This window comes from Rhynchophorus ferrugineus, unplaced genomic scaffold (assembly GCF_030347505.1).
Source record: "Rhynchophorus ferrugineus isolate W39M unplaced genomic scaffold, kcgeb_rfMv2 rfM6, whole genome shotgun sequence".
Taxonomy (NCBI): domain Eukaryota; kingdom Metazoa; phylum Arthropoda; class Insecta; order Coleoptera; family Curculionidae; genus Rhynchophorus; species Rhynchophorus ferrugineus.
Window position 1 is genome coordinate 28,333,111 of NW_027472585.1, and position 21,055 is coordinate 28,354,165.

A 21,055-nucleotide genomic window follows, 5' to 3' on the forward strand; every position below is an offset into this window, starting at 1 on the left:
GGTCGTTTCCCATCTGGATCCCGACGTTCACTATGATGACGCCGAGTTTGGTCATATAGATGATCTGCCGCTCTTCGAGACGGACAAAAAAAATACTGTCTTTTAAATATTTATATTTAATATTGTCAAAAGCCTACTGTACGTTTAAAAGAACATTATTGCTATAAAAATCTTTTTTTGTTTTAATTACTGTAATGTAATATGATTTGCTCCAATATTCGAAAAATCTAAAAAAAATAAAACTTAGAAATATAGTGTCAGGCATATCTGGGTTAAACAAAGTAGATGGTTGTAACAGAGAGTATCAAACTTTTGAAATTTCTTCTTGTGAAAATAGGATAGCGAAAAAGGTTCGATATGAAAGCCTGGGATTTTTAAAGGGGTGTATTGAACTTGGATATCTTGGTGAAATGGATATCTTCACCACGGACGACAACGCTAATTAGACTAACCAAATATTCGAAAGTTCCTTTGAAAACAAACGATTTAAAATTGATCCCTAGACCAACAAGCATAATAACGCAGATACGTCGTCTCTCTGTAATAATACTTAGAGTTACAGTTTCCATGACTTAATAGCTAAACTATTGATACAACTGCTAGATGCCGCTCAAGTTTCTCAAACAGAGAGAAAACTGTATTAAAAAAAACAAATTTTGTCGATATGTTAATATCACATCATAATCGATATATTTCAATGATTATTTATCAAATTATAGAAAATTTCCGATTTCTTTTTTTTCTTCATATTCCTCATATCCTATATTTTAAAGTCAACATTATCACTATTATATATCATTATTCGAATAACACTTTAACATTATCGACTCGAATAAAAATTGTATTATTGCCTAGTCAAGTTGTCTACAATCGAGATATTTCGATTATAATATCCTTAATCGAGCTACCTGAAACGTCAATTTATCAATATGATTTAGTTTAGTATTTTGAAGATGCCAACTAATATTATTTTTTGTGAAAATGCGTTATAAAAGTGTTCTTTGTAGTGTTGTGTTTTTAACGCAGTGCATATTGTATTTGGAGTGTACACACTTAAAAGGCACATTTAAGTCAAAAGAATTTTTCAAATTTTTAATCAAGTATGGCTTTCAAAACACCGATAGACATTCTCCGGATATTTCCCATGGCTATATTTTCGGAAATATTACTTCCAATAGTCATTTGTCGGTGCCAGTTACGTTTGCTGTATTGGATAGGTCTTATTTTTTAGATTACTATAAAAATCGTGTCGTATATGACAGAGATGAAGCTTGTAAAAGAATGTTTAATAAAGTTAACAAAAGAGCATACGACCCTAAATGTAGTTATGATGGAAGAGATTACTTAAGAAGAATACCCTGTGCTAAAGGTCATTTATGTGTTGATGAAGATAATCAGTGGAATGTTGTGAAACATAATCAATTTACTTATGTTATACAAGATTTTAAACAACCTTCGTAAGTATTTATATTTAAAAGTAAGTTTTTTTTCATTTGCTTCATTCACCTTATCTTCTGCGTGATTTTTAAAAGGAAAGAGTGAAGCAAGGTTACATAAGTTTTATTATATTTAACAGAGCCTACTTATTGAAGCATAACACTTTATACACTTTCACTTTAATCTGATTTAGTTAGCTAAAAAACTGAACTATATACTTTATCTTAAATAAAATAAACGTGTTATTTAATTTTTAAGAATAGGATTCAGTTGTTTAAATTATATATTTTTATTTGAATATATCTATTCTATTTTTTTGTCACTTTCGACAATCTCATCATCATTTCTGGACTATATAATTGTCTACTCTATATGATGGTAAAATTACAGATTTTGGTATGTCTCAATGGTAGCATGTTACCATAATACCACAACATGTGAATGGCACTATTATGACCCCCACACACCATTTGAGATTAATTATGATATCTGGTTGGTCAATGGCAACCCAAATAATTCTGCATTTAGCACTTATCAGTTTTCATTTGACCGACAAAACACTTTAGAATTATACATTGTCTTCTGGCTTTGCTATATGGTACTTGTACCTTTACAGTGCCACGCAGTTAGAATACAACGACATCCAGTTACTAGGTTTGTTGGTCTTGCAAAAATAAATTTTTGTTATATTACTCTGTTTTGTTTTTGTAGACTGTTTACAGCAAGTCTGTTACTGGATTTCTTAGCATTATGTTTCAACTTAATTCACACCATGAAATTTGCCTTGGATGGAGAAGGATATCCAAAAATTCAAATGACTGGAGATATTTTAGACATCTTATCTAGGGTTGGTTTTTATTATTACATTGATAGCATTTTTTGTTTATATTCTTGCCAATTAGGTCATATATAGCATTTTAAGTATACAATACATATGCTGATGTGGCAAAATTGCTTATTTTAAACTTGCTGGTATTATTTAAAACTGTGAGACCTATACAATTGAAATATTTAAATGTAGGTTTAATTAATTATTAACTACTGAATATGTAACATACTCAAAAAATTTCTATTTATCATTGCATATAATAAAAATAATAATTTAGTGAAAATAAATTAAAAATTAATTTTTTGTATTTATTTATAAAATATTTTTTTGATGAAATAATATTAGTATTGTTTTTAGACGTCTTTTATGTTGTTGCTGCTGCTTCTCGCAAAAGGTTGGGCTGTAACCAGATTAGAACTCACATGGAAACCTTTAGTTTTTGCAATATGGTTGTGTTATGGAATTGTACATATTTTATTGTATGTATGGAATTTGGTAAGTCTGTTTTCTTTGTAAATAAAGGATATTTTAATAGCCTATTCATTTTATTTTTCAGACCGAGGTAGATATTATAGAAGACATAGATGAATACCAAACCTGGCCTGGATGGTTAATGATTGTATTCCGTTCACTGATAATGTGTTGGTTCCTTTATGAGCTTCGGACGACCATGTTGTATGAACACAATACCCAAAAACTAAACTTCCTCCTACATTTTGGAGCTTCCAGTTTAGTGTGGTTTATCTACTTACCTATTTTAGCTGTTATTGCCTTACATGTATCAGCATTATGGAGATTTAAATTACTATTAGGTATGTGTTTATTTTATTTTGTGTGAATTATTACCATGAATGTCTTGTGTCAGTTTTTATGGGAGCGACACCCAGAATTCAAATACCTGTTATATAGGAGGCCCTTATAATATAAACTACATCAGTAAACAACAAACCGGTTTATTGGAATGGACAGTGCGGCATTAGTCGTATTATATAACACATTTTGTTTGACATGAGATTTTTTTATTTAATTCTGTGTTGAAACTGGAGTCCTACATTAATCATTAATTCAGCACTAAATTAGTTCCCGTTCACTATATTTCATGCAACAGTGAGCTGTAGTGTACAGGGTTTGATCTTTAGTTTACAAACGATCATGAAGGTACTTTCACTCTTTTACACAATATATTGTACTGAAATGTTTTGAATATGTTTAATATTTCATTCTATTACTTGTATGACATATTGATATTTTTAAGCATATTCCAAGGAGCGAACAAAACTATATTTTATTTTCAGCTCGGCTAATTTATTTTGTATATGTTTCTTCAAGTTCAATGTCTGATCTAATACCCTACTTAATGCTTGGAATTATTTTGTGGGTTGTTTGTATATTGTTCTTAAACTTGATAGGAACAGATTTAAGCTCATTAAGTATTATTCGCAGTTTTACCACTAATTTCCTGAAGTCTTTTTATATGTGCTTCTTGTCTCGTCCACAGATGTAACTGGTAAAATATGTGGAATTGATACACATTGAATTAAACAATAATTTTATTTTCTCTTCATAAATTAATTCACAAATACTTTTTTCGATTAAAAAATTTTAATATAAGTTCTGATAAGATAGGATTAAAAACAAAGAGAAATGACTGAGATCTATAAATACAATTTTAATTCATGTTATGATGAAAAGATAAGATTAAAATAGGTCAAGTTTAAATAGAATTTGAATAAAAATGATAATTTCTGACGATTTATTTATTTATTATTTTAATAGCTCCTCAGTCTCTTGGGCTATTTAGGGTCGACTTACAATGTATTTTTAAATAAAGTATACAAAAATGACAATGATATTCAAAAACAATATACTATACAAATTACAATAGAGAAGAATTACAAAAGGTGTATCAATCCAGCGGCTGTTAAAAAGTTGAAAAGCATATACAAATGCTTGGTTTGGATCAGTTGTTTTAATGACCTTGGCATTCCGAGCTGCCCTGTCAGTACCTCAAACTTTTCACACTCCAGAAGGATGTGCCTGACACTATGTTGTGTTCGGCATTCGTCACATTGTGGGAGGTCTCTTCCTTTTAACAGATGCTCATGCGTTAGTCTGCTATGTCCTATTCGCAGCCGAGCAAGGATGCTCAATTGGAACCTATTGAGATTGTTAATATTAGGAGATTGATGAAAAACTCCCTTGATTTCCCACAACTTGTTATTTTCCATAAGGAAATCCCAATTTAGTTGATACAATTTTTTGTATATAGTTTTTTTTATGTATTTTAGCGTCTTCCTTACTGAATAGAATCTTCCTTTCTGCTTGCCAGATAGTCGGCTCTTTCGTTACCGGGAATTCCCCTAAGAGAGGGAACCCATAGATAATTTATTCTTACTCCCCTCCTTTCCAGTATTGTATGTAGCTCTTTGATAGCTATAACTAGAGGGTGGACTGTTTTTACTGAAATCAGACTGTCTAAAGAACTCATTGAGTCTGATACCACAAGTATTGATGCGCCCACTGACAGCACTTATAAAGGGCCAAAAGCTCCGCGGAAAAAATGCTAGTAATTGTAAGAAGCCAAAAGTGCTCCTCCAACAATCCCAAAGTGTATGCGGCACCAACGAAATCTCTCCGTTTAGAACCATCCGTATAAACGGCGAAATGATTTGGGTAATTCTCAAGTGTCTGGGCGAAGAACTGTTTTACTATGGAGGAGCTAATATATTCTGTGTTTAGTACCTTCATGAATAGGTCTATAGATATATTGGAGTACTGCCAGGGTGGTATTGTCACAATCCTGTTGACTGTAGCAGGTATTGTTGTTTTCAGTCGATTGTAAATCCCACGAAATACTGATGACGGACTTGTATGATTTCTTATTGTAGTGTTGTTGTCTAGGTTGTTAGAGAAGAAGTAGTTGAACTGACTTAGCTCTGGATGAAATCTGACTGAGCTTGCATAGTTCATGAGAAGGAGCTCTAGTCGTGATCCAAGTGATGGAATTTCTGCCTCACATTGAAGGCTCTCAACCAGGCTGGTGTGATATGGTCCCAGTATAATTCTCAAGGTGGCATTCTGAACTATTCCCTCCTATTTTCCATTTCAAAAGTTGTTTTTGAATACTGTAGATTTTTATGGTATCAAAAGCTTTTTCTAAATCGATGAAGACGGCGGTCACATGGTCACAATTCGGGACATTGAATGCTTCACATAGCTCCTCCTGGAATTCTACCAGATGATCAAGTGTGAAGTATCCTTCTAAGAATCTCAATTGACGATCATTCTGTAATTTCTGATTTTTAATTAGATATATGAGTCTACTGCAGACCATACATTCTAGTGTTTTACACAAATGACTAGTTAGGGCAATAGGTCTATAGCTCTTAACTGAATGTCTCGGTTTACCCGGTTTATGTATAGGTATCATAAGCGATTGTTTCCATTTTAGAGGCAGTTGTCCTTGACTCCAAATGTCATTGTATATTTTAATGCAGGTGAATTAGTTGGAAATGTGCGAGATTCTTGGAGAAATTAATTTCGTCAGGTCCGCAAGACGTATTCCTGCCTTTGTTTAAAGTTCTATCAAGCTCCAATCAACCAAGCGTCCCCAATCTCCTCAGATCCGCCGCTCTCCCCGTGTGTGTTTAGTATGGTGTGGTAGTGTGTTGCAAACAAGTCCGATATCTCGTAGTCGTCCGCAAATCGATAATTTCCGTCTATTATCGCTGGGATTTTAGGCGGTGGGATGCCCTTCAGCATTCTTACTTTCCTCCACAACTCATGGGTTGGAGTTTGTGGAGTGAGACTGCTAGTAAATTTTCTCCAGTAGTTGATCTTCTATTGCCTTATGATTTTTCGGGCGATTGCTTTTGTTCTTTTGTAATTTACAAAATATTCAGTCGTCAGGGTTTAATTTAAACCGGTTGAGAGCCTTTCTTCTGTCCTTTATAACTCTGGCGTAGTTCTTGTTCCACCATGGTACTGGTAATCTATTTGTTCCTGTAGTAATGGCGGGAGTGGACTCCTTGGCTGCTTTTATGATAGAGGTTGTAAATTCCTCCACACTAGTGTCCACGTCCTCGGAAATTTTTTCGATTTTTATTTGCTATCTAAAATTATCACAGTTTATGCCTCTAATGATCAGCCTTGTTGTAGGTGATGTTTTTATTGAATCTGTAAGTTCTATCAAAGCAGGGAAATGATCGCTATCATGCAGATCAGCGATGGTAGTCCATCTCGCCAACCCCACCAGTGATGAAGAGCATAATCTCAGATCCAGACATGATAAATTGCCTGAAAAGGTCGATACAAATGTGGGTGACCCATCTTTCATTATGTATAGAGTATTCTTGGCAATTTCCTCCATCAGCCATCAGCCTCTTTGATTGTAAAATGACGATCCCCACTTACGTGAATGTGCATTGAGGTCTCCCATTATGATTTTGGGGCTTGGTAATTGAGTTATAATATAATCAAAGTTCGTTCTGTCGACATTCGCTGATGGAAACAGATATAGGTTACATAGTGTTATATTTCTTCCTGCTAGATGTGTTCTGATTGCCATCGCTTTCAGTTCCGTTACCATGTTCAGTTCTTCTACATATATGTCGTTATAGATTAAGATTGCAATACCTCCAGAAGGACGTGCACAATTGTTTGCCACGCGAGGATCCAGGCATGGGGTTCCGGCTGTTTTCGGAGACAGTCTGTATTTCTTTACCCTTGTCTGATTGCTTAGAATGGGTGTACCCTCTCCGTTGGAATGAAGACCGGGACGAATGGGAGTGGGGGTTGGTAGTAGGATGGGAAAGGGATCGATCCCCCCACCCGAGGCAACCCGGGCCGGCGAAAATCTTCGGTGTGATGGAGGAGGGGCTCCTTGATGTGTTTCCAATATGCTTTCAATAGGGGTTTCATCCTTAGTTTTGAGAGCCCCACTAGTGGAGGTGGATGATTTCAATGTAGGTGCTACCTTAAGTTCATTTTTGTCCATATCACATCGGGTGGCTATGGTAACATAAGTCTTTTTGACAGCATTGGCAAACTTCATCTGTGTTTTTCCTTGTTGCTGCTTAGCTAAATTTCTGGTTATAAAATATGAGATATTTTCCTGTACCTTAATTATTTGTATCAAAAATTCTTCTTTATAAACTAGGCATCCACTATATCTGGAGAGTGCTCCTGTCCACAATTTATACAATGAGGCAATGGAGAACATTCATTTTCACCATGCAAATTTTTCCCACAGGAGGGACAAGTAGGTATGTACGTGCAGTTAATAGACACATGTCCAAATCTCTGACACTGATAACATCTCATTGGATTTAGAATATACTGCCTAACCCTCAGACTAAGATATCCCGCTTTTATCGTATCGGGGATACGATCTTTTCTGAAGGTAAGGATGAAACTGTTGGTTTCTATGTTATCTCCATTCTTTCTCGAAACAATTGGCTTAACCGATATTACTCCCTGCGATATAAGACGCTGCAAAATTTCTTCATCCATACACACAGACAAGTTCCTACTTGATATCACGCCTTTACAGAATTTCAGTGTGGTTTGTGGGACAACAGTTACTTCTATATTATGCAGCTTTTTAAGTTTTAAAACTTTCTCTGATTGCCTAGAATTAGCTACCATTACTAGTATAGTTCCATTTCTCAACTTTTTCACAGACTTCAATTCGCCCACTGCAGATAATAATTCTCTATGTATAATAAACGGAGATAGACCTTTCAATAGATCACTCTCTGAAAGTATTATAAAGTGACCATCATAGTCTTCCTGTCTAAAAATTATATCTCTCTCCTGGGTCTTTTTAGACCTATATTCTGAGTGCCAGTTGTTGCCTGCATTCCGGCCTGGTCACCTACCGGAACTGCTGCGCAATAGACGGCTAACGGTCGAGCGGGGCCTGCGCGACCACCCACGGTCTCGACCGGTACTAGAGTTCTGAATCTGCTGGTACTGGACCGTATTTTTATTTTCTATTTTATGTACTTCCATAGTTTATAGAAAAGGACATAGAACATCACACTACTGGGACCCCGGGTTCATCACGCTGCGACACATCAACCTTGGTCAACATCTCGCAACCACAGCCCCCGATATTCCAAATATTGCTTTTACAACACTTTGCTTGATTATTTAACATTTATTCTTTAAAATATTTAAAATTTACCACTGATAGATAGTCAACTGTCACTCTCTTGAAACCCTAATTTCTGACGAGAATTTGCCACTATAAGTTTGACACGAGATTAATATTCTGTCTGAATGGACTCTCTGCTGTGATAATATTGATTTTTATTGAACAGAGACTGATTAGAAATATTTATATTTATTATATATTATTGCTATGAACTCAATAAACGAGATTGTCCCTGTCCACATTAACACTCGGATTTATGCGGACGACGTGATTATATATCACAGGAATACAGATCATAAGTATAGCCAACACCTTCTACAGAAATGCTTTAATAAAATACCTATATGGGCTAAACAAAATGGTCTGAAGTTCTTAACTGAAAAGTCCGTAAGTGTCCACCTTTGCAGACGTAGGAACTGCCCACTGATGACTACACTAACAATGGGTGGTAAGAATTTGACAAACAAGTCGGAACATAAATTACTTGGTCTGGTATTTGATCATAGGCTAAACTGGCTGTCACACATAAATTATATTAAGGCAAAATGTTTATCAAATTTACGCTTACTTAAGACTCTTTAATCACTATTGGGGAGCACATCGAATATCATTAAACAATATATACAAAGCATTAATAAGAAGTAAGCTAAACTATGGCAGCCAGTGCTATATTATCGCAACCCCGTCCTGTGTGAAGAAACTAGACTCGGTTCAAAACACCGCATTGAGAATTATATTGGGAGCATTCTGCACTAGCCCGGTTGAAAACCTACAATGTGAGGCATGGAGAGAATTCCTACTAATGAATTACGCAACCTCTCTTAGATATCACCCCGAATTTGCCAAGTTGCCAATTTGTCTCTTTCTTCTCTGAAAACAGAGACAAAATCTCCACAACAAAAAAGGCATGCATGTCCGTCGTCAGTTTTTCGGATAACTTGCAATCAACTAGTGATTATGATCCCACCTGCAGGCAACAAAATCACGGCTATATCACCATGGCAATTCTTGAATATACATATAGACTTGTCCATGAAGATGGCTGGCTGTCTACAAGATGAATATTCTACATTGATGAACGGACCAACACTCATAATAACAGAGTCAAAAAGTTCCTTGGAGAGTCTGAGATCGGCAAACTCAGTCCACCCTCTGGTTAAATATATAAGAGAGCTGCACACAACTTTACAAAAGAAGGGGGTAAGGATTACATACTTCTGGTTCCCTATCATAGGTGAATACCCGGAAATGAAAAAGCCGACTTTTTAGCGAGCAGGATATAGACTGTCAGAAATATGTAGTTCTAAGGCAGCAACTCGAGATGCCGAGGTCATTAAAGTAACTGGTCCAACCTGAGTAATTAGATTTGCTGATGGACTTTTTGACAGCCACGGACCTGCTCCAACACTTGTAACATTGACTGAGAAATGAGATATTTATATCCTTTTACGCTTTAATTTGTTTTTCTAAATATTTTGCCTTTAACTAATTGTACATTTTATTTGTGCTGCTATACATTGTTATATTATATGTTTTATATTTACTGTATTGCATATTATATTTAAATTAAATACTACATTGTAGTCGACCCTAAATAGCACAAGAGGCTGATGGACTGTAAAAACAAATTTAAAAAAATATTAGAAATATAAATATTTATCCTTAATTGGGGGAACATTCTAAATGTACATTTTTACCCTTTTGACCCGGTGAATCAATTTGTTGATTGCTCCTTTTATGAGCAAATGGGTTCCTTTGCTGAAATGAAACTCTTTTAATAAAAAAATGTACGGTAAACATCTCATAGTATTACATGACACATTAAGAACTGTTTTAAGCAAAAATGCTTGCCGCCGAGCAATGATAAGCGCAAATTCTTTTAGAAGATTGAACAACTAAGGCTCCTGTATACAATTCCTAAATTTAGGCACAAGTTATTTTTAACGGTTAATCCAAATTCTATCGAGATCAATCTTGCTTCAGGCAATATGTTAGATACAGCAATCAAATCTTAACACCCCCAGTCAGGGTCAACCAATTCATAAGACTGGATAACATAAGAGCTGGTCTGTAAGTTAGCCGCTGGCTAGTCGGTAAGCTTAACTGTTTAAAGCCCACGTTAAACAGTAGGTTCCACTAAGTAGGATTCTAAAATATGGATACACCAAAAGTTCTTATATTTGGCATTTGTAAGAATTATATGTGGTGAATAATAGCAAGATAGATTGTTTTAAGTAGAATTTTTTTTTAACATAGTGTTCCATAGTTCCACATAATTTCTTACGTGAAAACCATCAAAGTTGGTCAATTTTATTATCTTGCAAGTTCATAAACCCACTATTTTGAATGTTCCTTTGTTCGTAAGTATGGGCCCCACATGTTTACTATTTTTCTCTACTGAAAACAAACTGGGTATATTTAGTTAATATGTTCTTCACTCAAGTTTTCCTGTTGTTACCCAATTCGTCAATTACTTAAACCTCTGAATGTCTATATTCTGAGTAACTGCAGGTTTTTCTTTTATCGGTAAAATGTTAAACTAATTTACTGAAATATAAGCAGTTGCAAGCGCAGGATCAGGTATAAGATTGGAAAAAAAGTAATTTCTGTTTTTCCTAATCGCATATATATATATATATATATATATATATATATATATATATATATATATATATATATATATCGCATATTATAATCTTATACTATCAGGAAATACTTTGATTTTTTAATGAATTTAAAGACTTAGTGTTAGCTACCTTCCTAATAATATTTTTAATATTAGTCTCTCTTATATCTGAGATAGGATCTGCAGTCTGAATTTATATTTTTTAACATCTTGGAAATGTTACTTAAGCTACGAGGAAGAATCAAATATAAACGGTAATTGTACTATCTAACTTAGCACGTAATTCCAATCTAGAGGATTCTTTGGTTTATAGGAAGCGGGGAAACCGGTGTGGGTAGCTGTACTCGGTTTTCTCCGTAGTACAGCCATGACTTAGCGCGAGGTACCTTCGTTTGTTGCACAACGCATCATCATAAAGTTTTTAGCCAATGAAGGCGTTAAACCATTGGAAATTATCACTCGTTCGAAGGCACAGTTTGGGGATGCTACACTGTCTCAGAATCGGATGTATACATGGGTCGAAGAGTTAAGTGGTGGGCGAGAACGTGTCGAAATTGAAAGTCACGATCGTCTCCCACGAACAAGTCTCACAAATGTCAACATCCGTGATGTTCGAGAGCTTATTGAAGGTGATCGCCGGTTAAGGATTAAAGAAATCCTACAGAACTGGATATCACTAATCAACTTGACTTTAGAAAAATTAGCTCGCTGGGTTCCGAGGTTGTTGACCGAATCAGTGTCGAATCAGAATCGAAGATCAGTGAAAGACTTCTAAATCGATTTCGACAAGTATTGTCACTTGTGATGAGATGTGGCTTCACCATTACACTCCCGAATCGAAAATGGCGAGTAAGGAGTGGCGAAGAAAGGATGAGGGCTAGCCGGTCAAAGCCAAAACCTGACCCTCAGCTGGAAAAGTGCTTTCAACTGTCCTTTGACTCAAGCCTTGTTTAATTCAAGCTTCCAAATCGGTGGCAAAAGTATGTAGAGCACGGAGGTTACTACATTGAAAATGTTAAATGTTTAGTTTGTGTATACCATTGATCAATAAATTTATTTTATAAAATTATCGTTTAAATTTGATCCTCCCTCCTTGAAGGAAATTAAAAAATGTAATCGATTAATTACAATCATTACTTTGATACTGAATTTTGTTGCAGGTATAACATATTCCGCAGATTGTTTCGCCTATTGCGTAATGGCTCATCTGTTGTGGCCTACGCGTTCTGAACAATATTTCCTTCTAAAGGGGCCTTCGTCAGCAGATTTAGAGGAATTGGATGAATTTAATGAGGCACCTCACATAGTCAATAATTCATACACTTCACTGAGCAGTATGGGTTCCTTAGATATAGGTCGATATGAAGACCCGCCAAAAAACAAATCAGTACAAGCTTGAACAGACAAATAGTTGTAACAAGTGCAGTTTCAATCAGGGAAAATTTTTAGTTATTGTTGTAATGGCGATGTTAGGAGATTGATAACAAAAATGTATAGGGAAATGTGATTAGAAGGAATCTATTTTATTTTTACACAAAAATGAAACTTACTAGATTTGTGAAAGACAACAATAAGGTTCTTTCCACAATACCAGATGATTCTTATGAGGTGTGTGTAAATAGTTAATGATAAGTTTTAAATATTATTTTATGTATGCACTGTATCTTTGGAAAATTCAAGATGGATTTTCCACCATTTCCAGAGATCCCTTTGATGATAGTTTAGTTGAGTAAGATTGTTCATTCTTATGCCATATTAGTAAGATCCATCAACACTATTGTATATAAAATTGTAAAAAACGCACTCGAAAGGCAGTTATTTGATATGTAAACATCCTATAATTTTTAAGATGAATTTATAAAAACTATTTTGTTGATTCTGTGATTATAGCTTACATTTATGATCGGTTTTAATTGCATTGGCAAGGACATACAGCATAGGGAAATGTTCACATTATAAACGATGATAACTTAAAGGGCGAAATGAGTACATACACATTTTTGTAATTTGGACAATATTCAAATAATAGGTCTGTCTACCATTTAGATTTGATTGATCACGGATCCATCTGACGCCTGCGCCATCTTGATTTAGTGTTTTTAAAACAATAGTGCGCCGCGTCAAACGGTTCCTGATTGTTTGGACCAAGGCTAACATAAAAATGACTGTGCTGTGTCAATGTAAGTGTTCCAATTGTTGATGTTTTAATGAGTGCAATAGTGCCAATAAATTATCTAATGAAATTTAGGTTAAGAAATTAGAGTATTTGTTGTGTAATTTGCAATTTCCTGATGTGATAATTCTGTCTAGTTTTATATTTAAACCTGTTTTTATTCATGTAGTTGATCTTAAGGTATCACCGATGTCATCCCACAACATTTTCTTACTATAAGTAGCACATAAATGTTTTTTTATGTATATTAGATATATATGTATGCTGACCATAACTATGAGATAATAAGCAAATCTATTATTATTATTACTAAAAGTATATTTGCACAGAAAACATTATATATAGGCAAAAAAAGTAACGTTAACATTTCTAATTATATTCACTTTATATATTGAATATGCATTTTTTGATTTCTGTAGAATTATTTTTAATAGATTCTTGGCAATATTTGTTTATAATTGGCAATTAACCATCCACATATCTTAAATTTACTGCCAAAATTTATTGTAAATTTTAAAAACTAACCCTGATCATATTTTAATTGTATATAAAACAAAGTTCATTGTCACTTTATCCTTGCCAATAACTAATTTGTGTCTTAGACTGTGTCAATTTGTAAACGCCACATCGATCAAGTTACAAAATTTATTAAAGGAATATTCTTATAAAATAAAGACTACAATAACTTAAACTGACTAGTTATTTTATCAATATCTTCCGCTCTATTTGGACCTATTGCCACTACTGTTAAACTACCGCTTTCTATTTGGGTCTTTCCACTATCATGGATCTTACAAGTTGTTAAATTATTTTTTAAAGCATCTTTGTAAACATTATCTAAAGTTGTTTCACATTCTTTATCAATTTTAAGTACAATTTTTGGTTGGCCCCAAGTGAGCCATATATCCAAATATGGGTTTTTGTTTTTCAAAGAAGCTTTGTACAATTGAATGGCTGCATGTGCAACTTGAGATGCAATTTTTCCTTTCCCCATATTCAAGTCCGTTCTTACTAGAAATACCATTTTAGTTCTAGTATTTTGAAGTCTTTGTATGGGGTTAAGAAACTGCCCGAACATTTTAGTAACAAATCTCGTAATTATGTGACCCATTATCTATTATAATTACACTCGATGTCGTATTTTTTCTTCTTGATAACGTTGCATGCACTTTTTAAATTCACTGACTTGGTTTTGACATTTCCTCCAGTCTTGACTTTCAGCGATGCATTCCTAAAAGAAATACCGGAATAATTGTATACATGATTTACTACATACCCAACTTGAACCTTAAAATGTAATTCCATGCAACCTGTCTTTTTTAGCATTTGCTCTACAGGATCAGTAATTTCTTGCTGACCATGTGTAGACATTTTAATGATTAAAATTTTAGGTTAGTGCAACCTTAATTCAAAATTTATCTATAATTGATATTTAATATCGAATGACGTTGAGTTGTTTTCAGGAGAACAGCGTTGATTTATTTAATTTAAATAACAAATTTAGAAATGTCTATTTCATTAGATATTAGGCTGAAACGTGCGGATAAAGTTTATACAGAAGGTGTATGTTTTAAAATGAAATTATAACAAAAAAGCAAATGTTCTCTACATGAAGTTTTAGGATTTAGTTAGTGGTGTTTTGGTTATATCATCAAATTCTGATTTAAAACATGATGGTATAACATTAACAATGGAAGGTTGTGTAAATCTTCAGATCAGTACGAAAAATGTTGGAATTATTGAAGCATTTTACAATTCAGTTAAGGTTCGTTTATGTCCTTATATGAATATTTAGTAAAATATATTGATTATTGTTTTTAGCCAATTCAATTAGTAAATGTTGTTTGTGATGTATGTGGTCAAGGTAAATTGCCTTCTGGAGTAACAGAAATTCCTTTTGAAATACCATTAAAACCAAAACCGAATAGAGCACTATATGAAACCTATCATGGAGTTTATGTAAATATTAGTTATTCTCTCAGATGTGATATGAAAAGGCCATTTTTAAACAAAGATCTACAAAAATGTCAACAATTTTTGGTTCATTATAAGGCAGGTGTTACAAATTGTCCCCAATTGCCATTAAAAGAGAATAGAAAACCAGTAAGTTTTGAGTTAAGTCCTGCTAATTTGGCTTCTGGTGGATCAGGTAATGTAATAAAATAAGAAATGTAAATTATTAGTAAAACCTTTGATAATATCTATCATTCATTTCGCAAATTAATTTCACTGATTTTAGGAGCACCGGACTTTTTACTTCGAGGATATTTAGATACAGTATGCTGTAATATTGTAAAACCATTTAGAGGTCAATTAACTTTAGTTCGTTGCGCATCACCTATAAGATCTATAGAGTTACAATTAGTAAGAGTTGAAACTTGCGGTTGTGCTGAAGGATATGCTAGAGAAGGTAAGATTTTATATATCTGTATACCATTATGCATAGAAACATTTTTAGCAACTGAAATACAGAATATTCAAATAGGAGATGGGGATGTACCTCAAAATATCCCTATCCTAATTTATATGGTTTTTCCTCGTCTATTTGCGTGTCCAACATTGATAACAACTAACTTTAAAATTGGTTTGTTTGAATTATATATATATATTTTTGGATTTATTTATAAATTTTTTTTGTAGAATTTGAAGTCAATATTGTGGTGGTTTTTGAAGATGATCATCTAATTACTAACAACTTTCCTATAATACTTGTAAGAGAATAAGTTTTATATGTCTGTAAATTTTTATATTTATTGTAAATATATTACATATATGTTTTTACTGAAATATTTTTAATTCAATTTCACGGGCAACAGGTTTAAGAAAATATACTATCATAAAATAATGAATATATTTGAACTACAGCCAGCAATTTCCATTGACATAAAAAACAGGAAATGGAAATGGCCTTCGACTAGTAAACAAAACCTAACCACAATTTTGTTTGACATTTGTATGAAAATATTTCTAAAGAGATGGTAAGGAAACGAAGTAGGACTGCCAAGACAAGAAGGAATTCAAAGAAAAATTATGAGAGTGATGACAATGACAGTGACATTGATCTCGAGCTGAGTAGTCCCCCATCATCACCGGCACGCAAAAGATACGGATTACGGCAGAGGAAACAACCTGTAATTTTCACTGATTATGATTACGACGACGATGAAGATAAAAACCCAGAAAAAACAGGTTCAGATGAAGAATACTGCGTTGAAGTTGACCTGGATTCTGGACAAAGCAATGAATGTAAAATGTCTAGCAAACAGGATGAAGAATGTAATAACTCTGTGGAGAGCAGCTCATATTATAACGAACATGAAAGTGAGGAAATATCAATGGAAAATGGACTTATAGATTTTGAAGATGTTATCAGAGCAGATGTGGTTAATAAACGGAAAGTGGATTATGATAATATGATAACGAAAACACAAATTCAAATACATGGTGTTAATAAACCTGTAGCTCCTGTTAAAGAGAAAGGTACTTTATTTGTTATAAACAAAATCCTTTAGGGCTGTAAATATTGTAAAGCCATATATCTATATTTTTAAATCTAACATTAAAATATATATATTTACAGGGAGAAGAGGTCGAAAGCCAAAGCGACAAGTTCATGAGAATAGAATAAGTATACCAACTATTATAGGTGGTATTAATTTAACCAAGAATTGCCATGATGATGAAACTAAATTGGAAGTTCAAATTGATCCATCAACATTAGTTCAGTCAGATTCAGATGAACATGATGCCCCTCACAAATCAAATGGGGTAACATTAAAAGAAGATTTGAATCATAGTAGCCACCTAGGGCATCCAAAAAGTTTTCATGAAAATGGAAGCAATTTATGTTCATGGGTAGATAAAATAGAAAAATACATACCACCTGAATTAGATGAAAAAGAAAAGCAAGTTATATTAAGTAATGAATACCTTCTGGCAAATACTTTTGATATAAGTGCTGATGAATTTTTACAAAAACAAGGAGAGAAAAGTAAACAAGAAGATATAGCTGAAAATTTACCGATGGTAAATTTTGATGATGATGACAGTAGTAATGATGTGGTGATTATAGAAAAAAAGCCAGAAATCATCGTTTTAGATGATGATTGAACTTTGTGTTTTATATAGGTTTAGTAAGATTTTATAAAGACAGATTAAGAATATTTCTGTAATGGTTTTATTTTGTGATATATTGAAGCACTGGATGTTCAATGAACATTTTTAGAAGTGTAGTTGTGATCACAATGCTGGATTATTTGTAGTTCGAAGTCTTATATTGTTTGTTTGTATTTATTGTGTAAGATTTTAGGTAAACATAGGTATTTATTTTAAATACTTATTCATAATGATCACAACTATAGAATGAAGTATGAATAAACTTTTTTATATATTTGGTTGTAGTATTTGTTCATAACCACTTTTATAGACAAAAATATTGCATACTTGTAAGATGTTAAATTAACATCTTTAATACCTACAATTTTTAGTATAATTAATTGTTGTTTTGAAGTGTCTTGTTTATTTTTGTATTACTAAGTAGATATTTAGTTAAGCACTTATTTGAATATCATTTATGTCATTTATTCACAATGAATTTTATTCAGAATTATGTAGGTGTTTGACAATATGACTGTTGGTGCTGTTATTAGAACATTATTTGCGTCGATTTTGTTTTCTATTTTCAACTGCATGCTTGAATTAATTAACTGTCTTTGATACCGTTATTTTATTTAATGACAGTTCCTGAAAACAAGATACATCACAAATATATTTTTATTCGTATAACGATACGCTAATAATTGTAAGGTTAACCGAAGTAGGTTTAAATTTAAGACATTTTAGCAGTAGTTACAAAGTTGCTCGATTTTAAATTGCAATGAGATATGAATTACAGATATACGCGCTGGAGAATTATAGAAAAGCGCTATAAAAGAGTTGGATGCTAATATAAATTTTTACTGAACGGTCAATTATTAGTCCAGTAAACATTAACGAAGACTAGTACATCATCAATATCATTTGATCTTTAGGTGCGAATTTTGTATTTACATTAACGCAATATTTTAATTATTATTAATTTGACTATTGATAATGACATTGATTTGACTATTTTGATTATTGAGTTATTGACTTGTAACCTGAATGCAACTGATTAGTTCTCATAAAAGGTTTATTTAAAAAAAAATTATATCGGCTAAATGGTGACTGCGATTCGCTATGCAACTTTCAGCTCTTTTTAAGGTATTTTTTTATAACAATCTGCAACATCTGAGGCTGAATTTCTTCAATATCGTGGCCAATATTGTTTTTAAGATGTTGAATCGTTTGGGACGTATTCACATAAACTTTTGATTTTAAAAAACCCCATAAAAAATTCTGGTGCTGTTAAATGGCCCCATCTTGCTGAAACCACATGATCTCTAGTTCTTGCTGTTCCATTTCAGGCATAAGAAAAATTCATATCATATTTTGGTAGCGTTCAGCAGTAAGTGCAGCTACAACACCTTGGTCATTTTCAAAAAATGTTCTTTGGTGGATGTAATAATGTTTCATGAATTAATTGAGGATTTTGTGTTCCCCAAAACCGACTTTTCTGTTTATTGACATGGCCACTGAGAAGAAAATGGGCTTCATCGCTCATTATCAATTTAAATGAAAAATGTTCTTCTGGAACTTCAATTTTTGGACTAATTGAATTTTGTTCGGGAACATTTTTAAATCAGTTTTCAAAATTCGCCCTAAACTGCGTGCAGAAATGTGTATCTGGGAACCACGTCTCTGAATTAATGTTTCTGGGAACTCTGCAACGCTATCGCTCACTAGAGCCATATTTTTAGCATTAGGAGACGTTCGTTGTCTTCCAGAACGAGGTTTGTCTGCTGTCGTACCCTACTGTCAAAAATTCGCATGTAAACGATCAATTGTGGTATTGTGTAGCATTGGACGATTAGGATATTGTTGACGCAATATCCGCTGACGGATATATCTTGTGCCGTATATTTATCGATAATAAAATTTGGATGTCTACACAACACAATGGTTAAAGCGAAACTGAACTAAACGTCACATAACCAAGATGGCGCGCAATCTAAACGGTAGCGGTACTTTTGAAGTTCTCCAGTAAGTGCCAGGACTGCTTCCTTAAACCGAGACCTTCAGATACCGACTGTCAGTCAGGAAATTAAGAAAATCGCAACGAGGCATTTTCACTATACTACTTGATGACTACGATTTTGATGACTACAACTATTTGATAATGTATAGTGTAGTGTAGTAAGGTGCATTTAACAGAAAAAAAAAACAGTAGTGTTAATACATAAACATTATAAGAATAGAGGCTAGTTAGGACCAATGGGTCCTCCTAGATATTTATCTAGATTTAAGCTAATGTGAAGACAAATTGTAAATTAGTTGGCAATTACTAGTAAAATTGTAATAAACGGTAAAATAAGAAACAGGTCTATACACGTTACCCTGAATGTTTTTCAGGCGTCTTATAATGGTTTTATTAGCTGTAAGCCAGTGTGAAATTATTTCCCATATTAATTTGACGTCCGATCCGGTGTGTTTTTTTCTTATTCCAGATTGTCCAACTAGAAGCAAATGAGCTTTTGCTGATGTCGTTTCGGGTTCAGGATAGAGGAGTTTTGCGGGCGACAGAGACCCTGGGATATGACTAGGATAGTCGTAGCTACCGGGATTTATGGATGGGTAGGGATTTTGGAAAGTTGTTATCGTGTTCTAAGGCGCCTAGGGAGGACCTTACACTGAGTATGCCTGATTTGAGGTGAGTGTTCACGTTCCACATAAACCATGAGGCATTGAGTAACGTGCGGATTTTTTCGTATTGGAACAGATGGAGTAGTGCGGAGAAGTTGTCTTTCGGAAACGTGCTTGTACCACACCTGCGTTCCGTAGAGGCAGACTGGACGGACTAGCATCTTATAGAGAGTCGCTTTCTGGGGGATTGGGATTTTGTCTTTTCATTGTACACGCCATTGATTTTGCAAATATCGTGCTGTATTTGAGCTGACCATGGGAACCTGCGGTCGATCTGGAGACCGAAGTATGATAGCTTCTGGAGCCAGTGTATAGGAACTTTTTTGATTTGGAAGTGATAACCCCGGAACTCTTTCTCACTGTGGAACAGAATAGAGTTTTGCTCGGGTTAATTTGCAGCCGCCAGGATTTTGACCACGCAATCCTGATTCAGTAGTACCTGAAGTCTGTCGCGCATGGTGTCGGGACTGTAACCGGTGGTGAAGAAAGCTGTATCATCTTCATACAATTCTGTGTGGGAATATTTGGTAAGTGGGAAATCAGCCATATAAAGGTTCAACAAGGGAGGGGCTAGTGGAGTCCTGCAAGGAAATCTGTTTGCGAGAGGAGACTGCGTCACCGAACTTTACTTGAAAGGAAATACCGTCCAGGTATGAATGAATCAGGGAGATTAGGTCATTCGTTCGGAAACATGCACACATAGTCGTGATTCCGAAAAAAAGGAGCAGATTCTTCGCCTTCAGACTACAGGCCCATCAGCCTGCTTACCTCAATGTCCAAGATTGCTGAAAGAGCGATCCTTTTTGCACTCAACCGGTTTACTGAGCAGAACCATATCGTACCAGATGAACAACACGGGTTCAGAGCCAAACATTCATGTGCACATCAGACCACTAGATTGGCCGCAGAAATTCACTTCGCCATGAAGAAAAAGCACAAGCTCTGCGCGGTCTTTTTAGACCTAACAAAAGCGTTTGACAAAGTTTGGCACGACGGCCTAATACACAAAACCATCGAAGCAGATTTACCCGAAGACCTGATAATTTTACTGTG

At 34.2% G+C, this 21,055-nt stretch overlaps 4 protein-coding genes across 7 annotated transcripts; 3 read left to right on the forward strand and 1 right to left on the reverse strand.

The window, feature by feature from the left end:
* Nucleotides 1-886: 886 nt before the first annotated feature.
* On the forward strand, nt 887-13,913 carry LOC143198623 (transmembrane protein 145). 2 transcript variants are annotated; one of them, XR_013006258.1, is made up of 7 exons: nt 914-1,457; nt 1,828-2,091; nt 2,149-2,284; nt 2,624-2,761; nt 2,823-3,078; nt 11,227-11,303; nt 11,363-11,501. XR_013006258.1 is itself a non-coding variant. In XM_076407964.1 (6 exons), the coding sequence occupies exons 1-6, from the start codon at nt 982-984 to the stop codon at nt 12,446-12,448; spliced, it is 1,509 nt and encodes a 502-aa protein (XP_076264079.1). In that variant the 5' UTR covers nt 887-981; the 3' UTR covers nt 12,449-13,913. The 2 variants fall into 2 exon arrangements, 1 of the variants encoding a protein (XP_076264079.1); XM_076407964.1 differs by lacking the exons at nt 11,227-11,303; nt 11,363-11,501 and adding an exon at nt 12,210-13,913 and having other exon boundaries at nt 887-1,457.
* On the reverse strand, nt 13,854-14,640 carry LOC143198626 (uncharacterized). 2 transcript variants are annotated; one of them, XM_076407968.1, is made up of 2 exons: nt 14,504-14,640; nt 13,854-14,453 (listed from the first exon to the last, which is right to left on the reverse strand). In XM_076407968.1, the coding sequence occupies exon 2, from the start codon at nt 14,331-14,333 to the stop codon at nt 13,899-13,901; it is 435 nt and encodes a 144-aa protein (XP_076264083.1). In that variant the 5' UTR covers nt 14,334-14,453; nt 14,504-14,640; the 3' UTR covers nt 13,854-13,898. Both variants share the same exon structure in this region, with proteins under 2 accessions (XP_076264083.1, XP_076264084.1).
* LOC143198625 (vacuolar protein sorting-associated protein 26C) lies at nt 14,473-16,003 on the forward strand. 2 transcript variants are annotated; one of them, XM_076407966.1, is made up of 7 exons: nt 14,473-14,613; nt 14,686-14,785; nt 14,844-14,987; nt 15,044-15,371; nt 15,462-15,632; nt 15,681-15,806; nt 15,863-16,003. In XM_076407966.1, the coding sequence occupies exons 2-7, from the start codon at nt 14,729-14,731 to the stop codon at nt 15,943-15,945; spliced, it is 909 nt and encodes a 302-aa protein (XP_076264081.1). In that variant the 5' UTR covers nt 14,473-14,613; nt 14,686-14,728; the 3' UTR covers nt 15,946-16,003. The 2 variants fall into 2 exon arrangements, with proteins under 2 accessions (XP_076264081.1, XP_076264082.1); XM_076407967.1 differs by having other exon boundaries at nt 14,504-14,613; nt 14,838-14,987.
* A 67-nt stretch (nt 16,004-16,070) lies between these two features.
* On the forward strand, nt 16,071-17,612 carry LOC143198624 (uncharacterized). Its single transcript, XM_076407965.1, has 2 exons — nt 16,071-16,702; nt 16,803-17,612. The coding sequence occupies exons 1-2, from the start codon at nt 16,198-16,200 to the stop codon at nt 17,330-17,332; spliced, it is 1,035 nt and encodes a 344-aa protein (XP_076264080.1). The 5' UTR covers nt 16,071-16,197; the 3' UTR covers nt 17,333-17,612.
* Nucleotides 17,613-21,055: the final 3,443 nt, after the last annotated feature.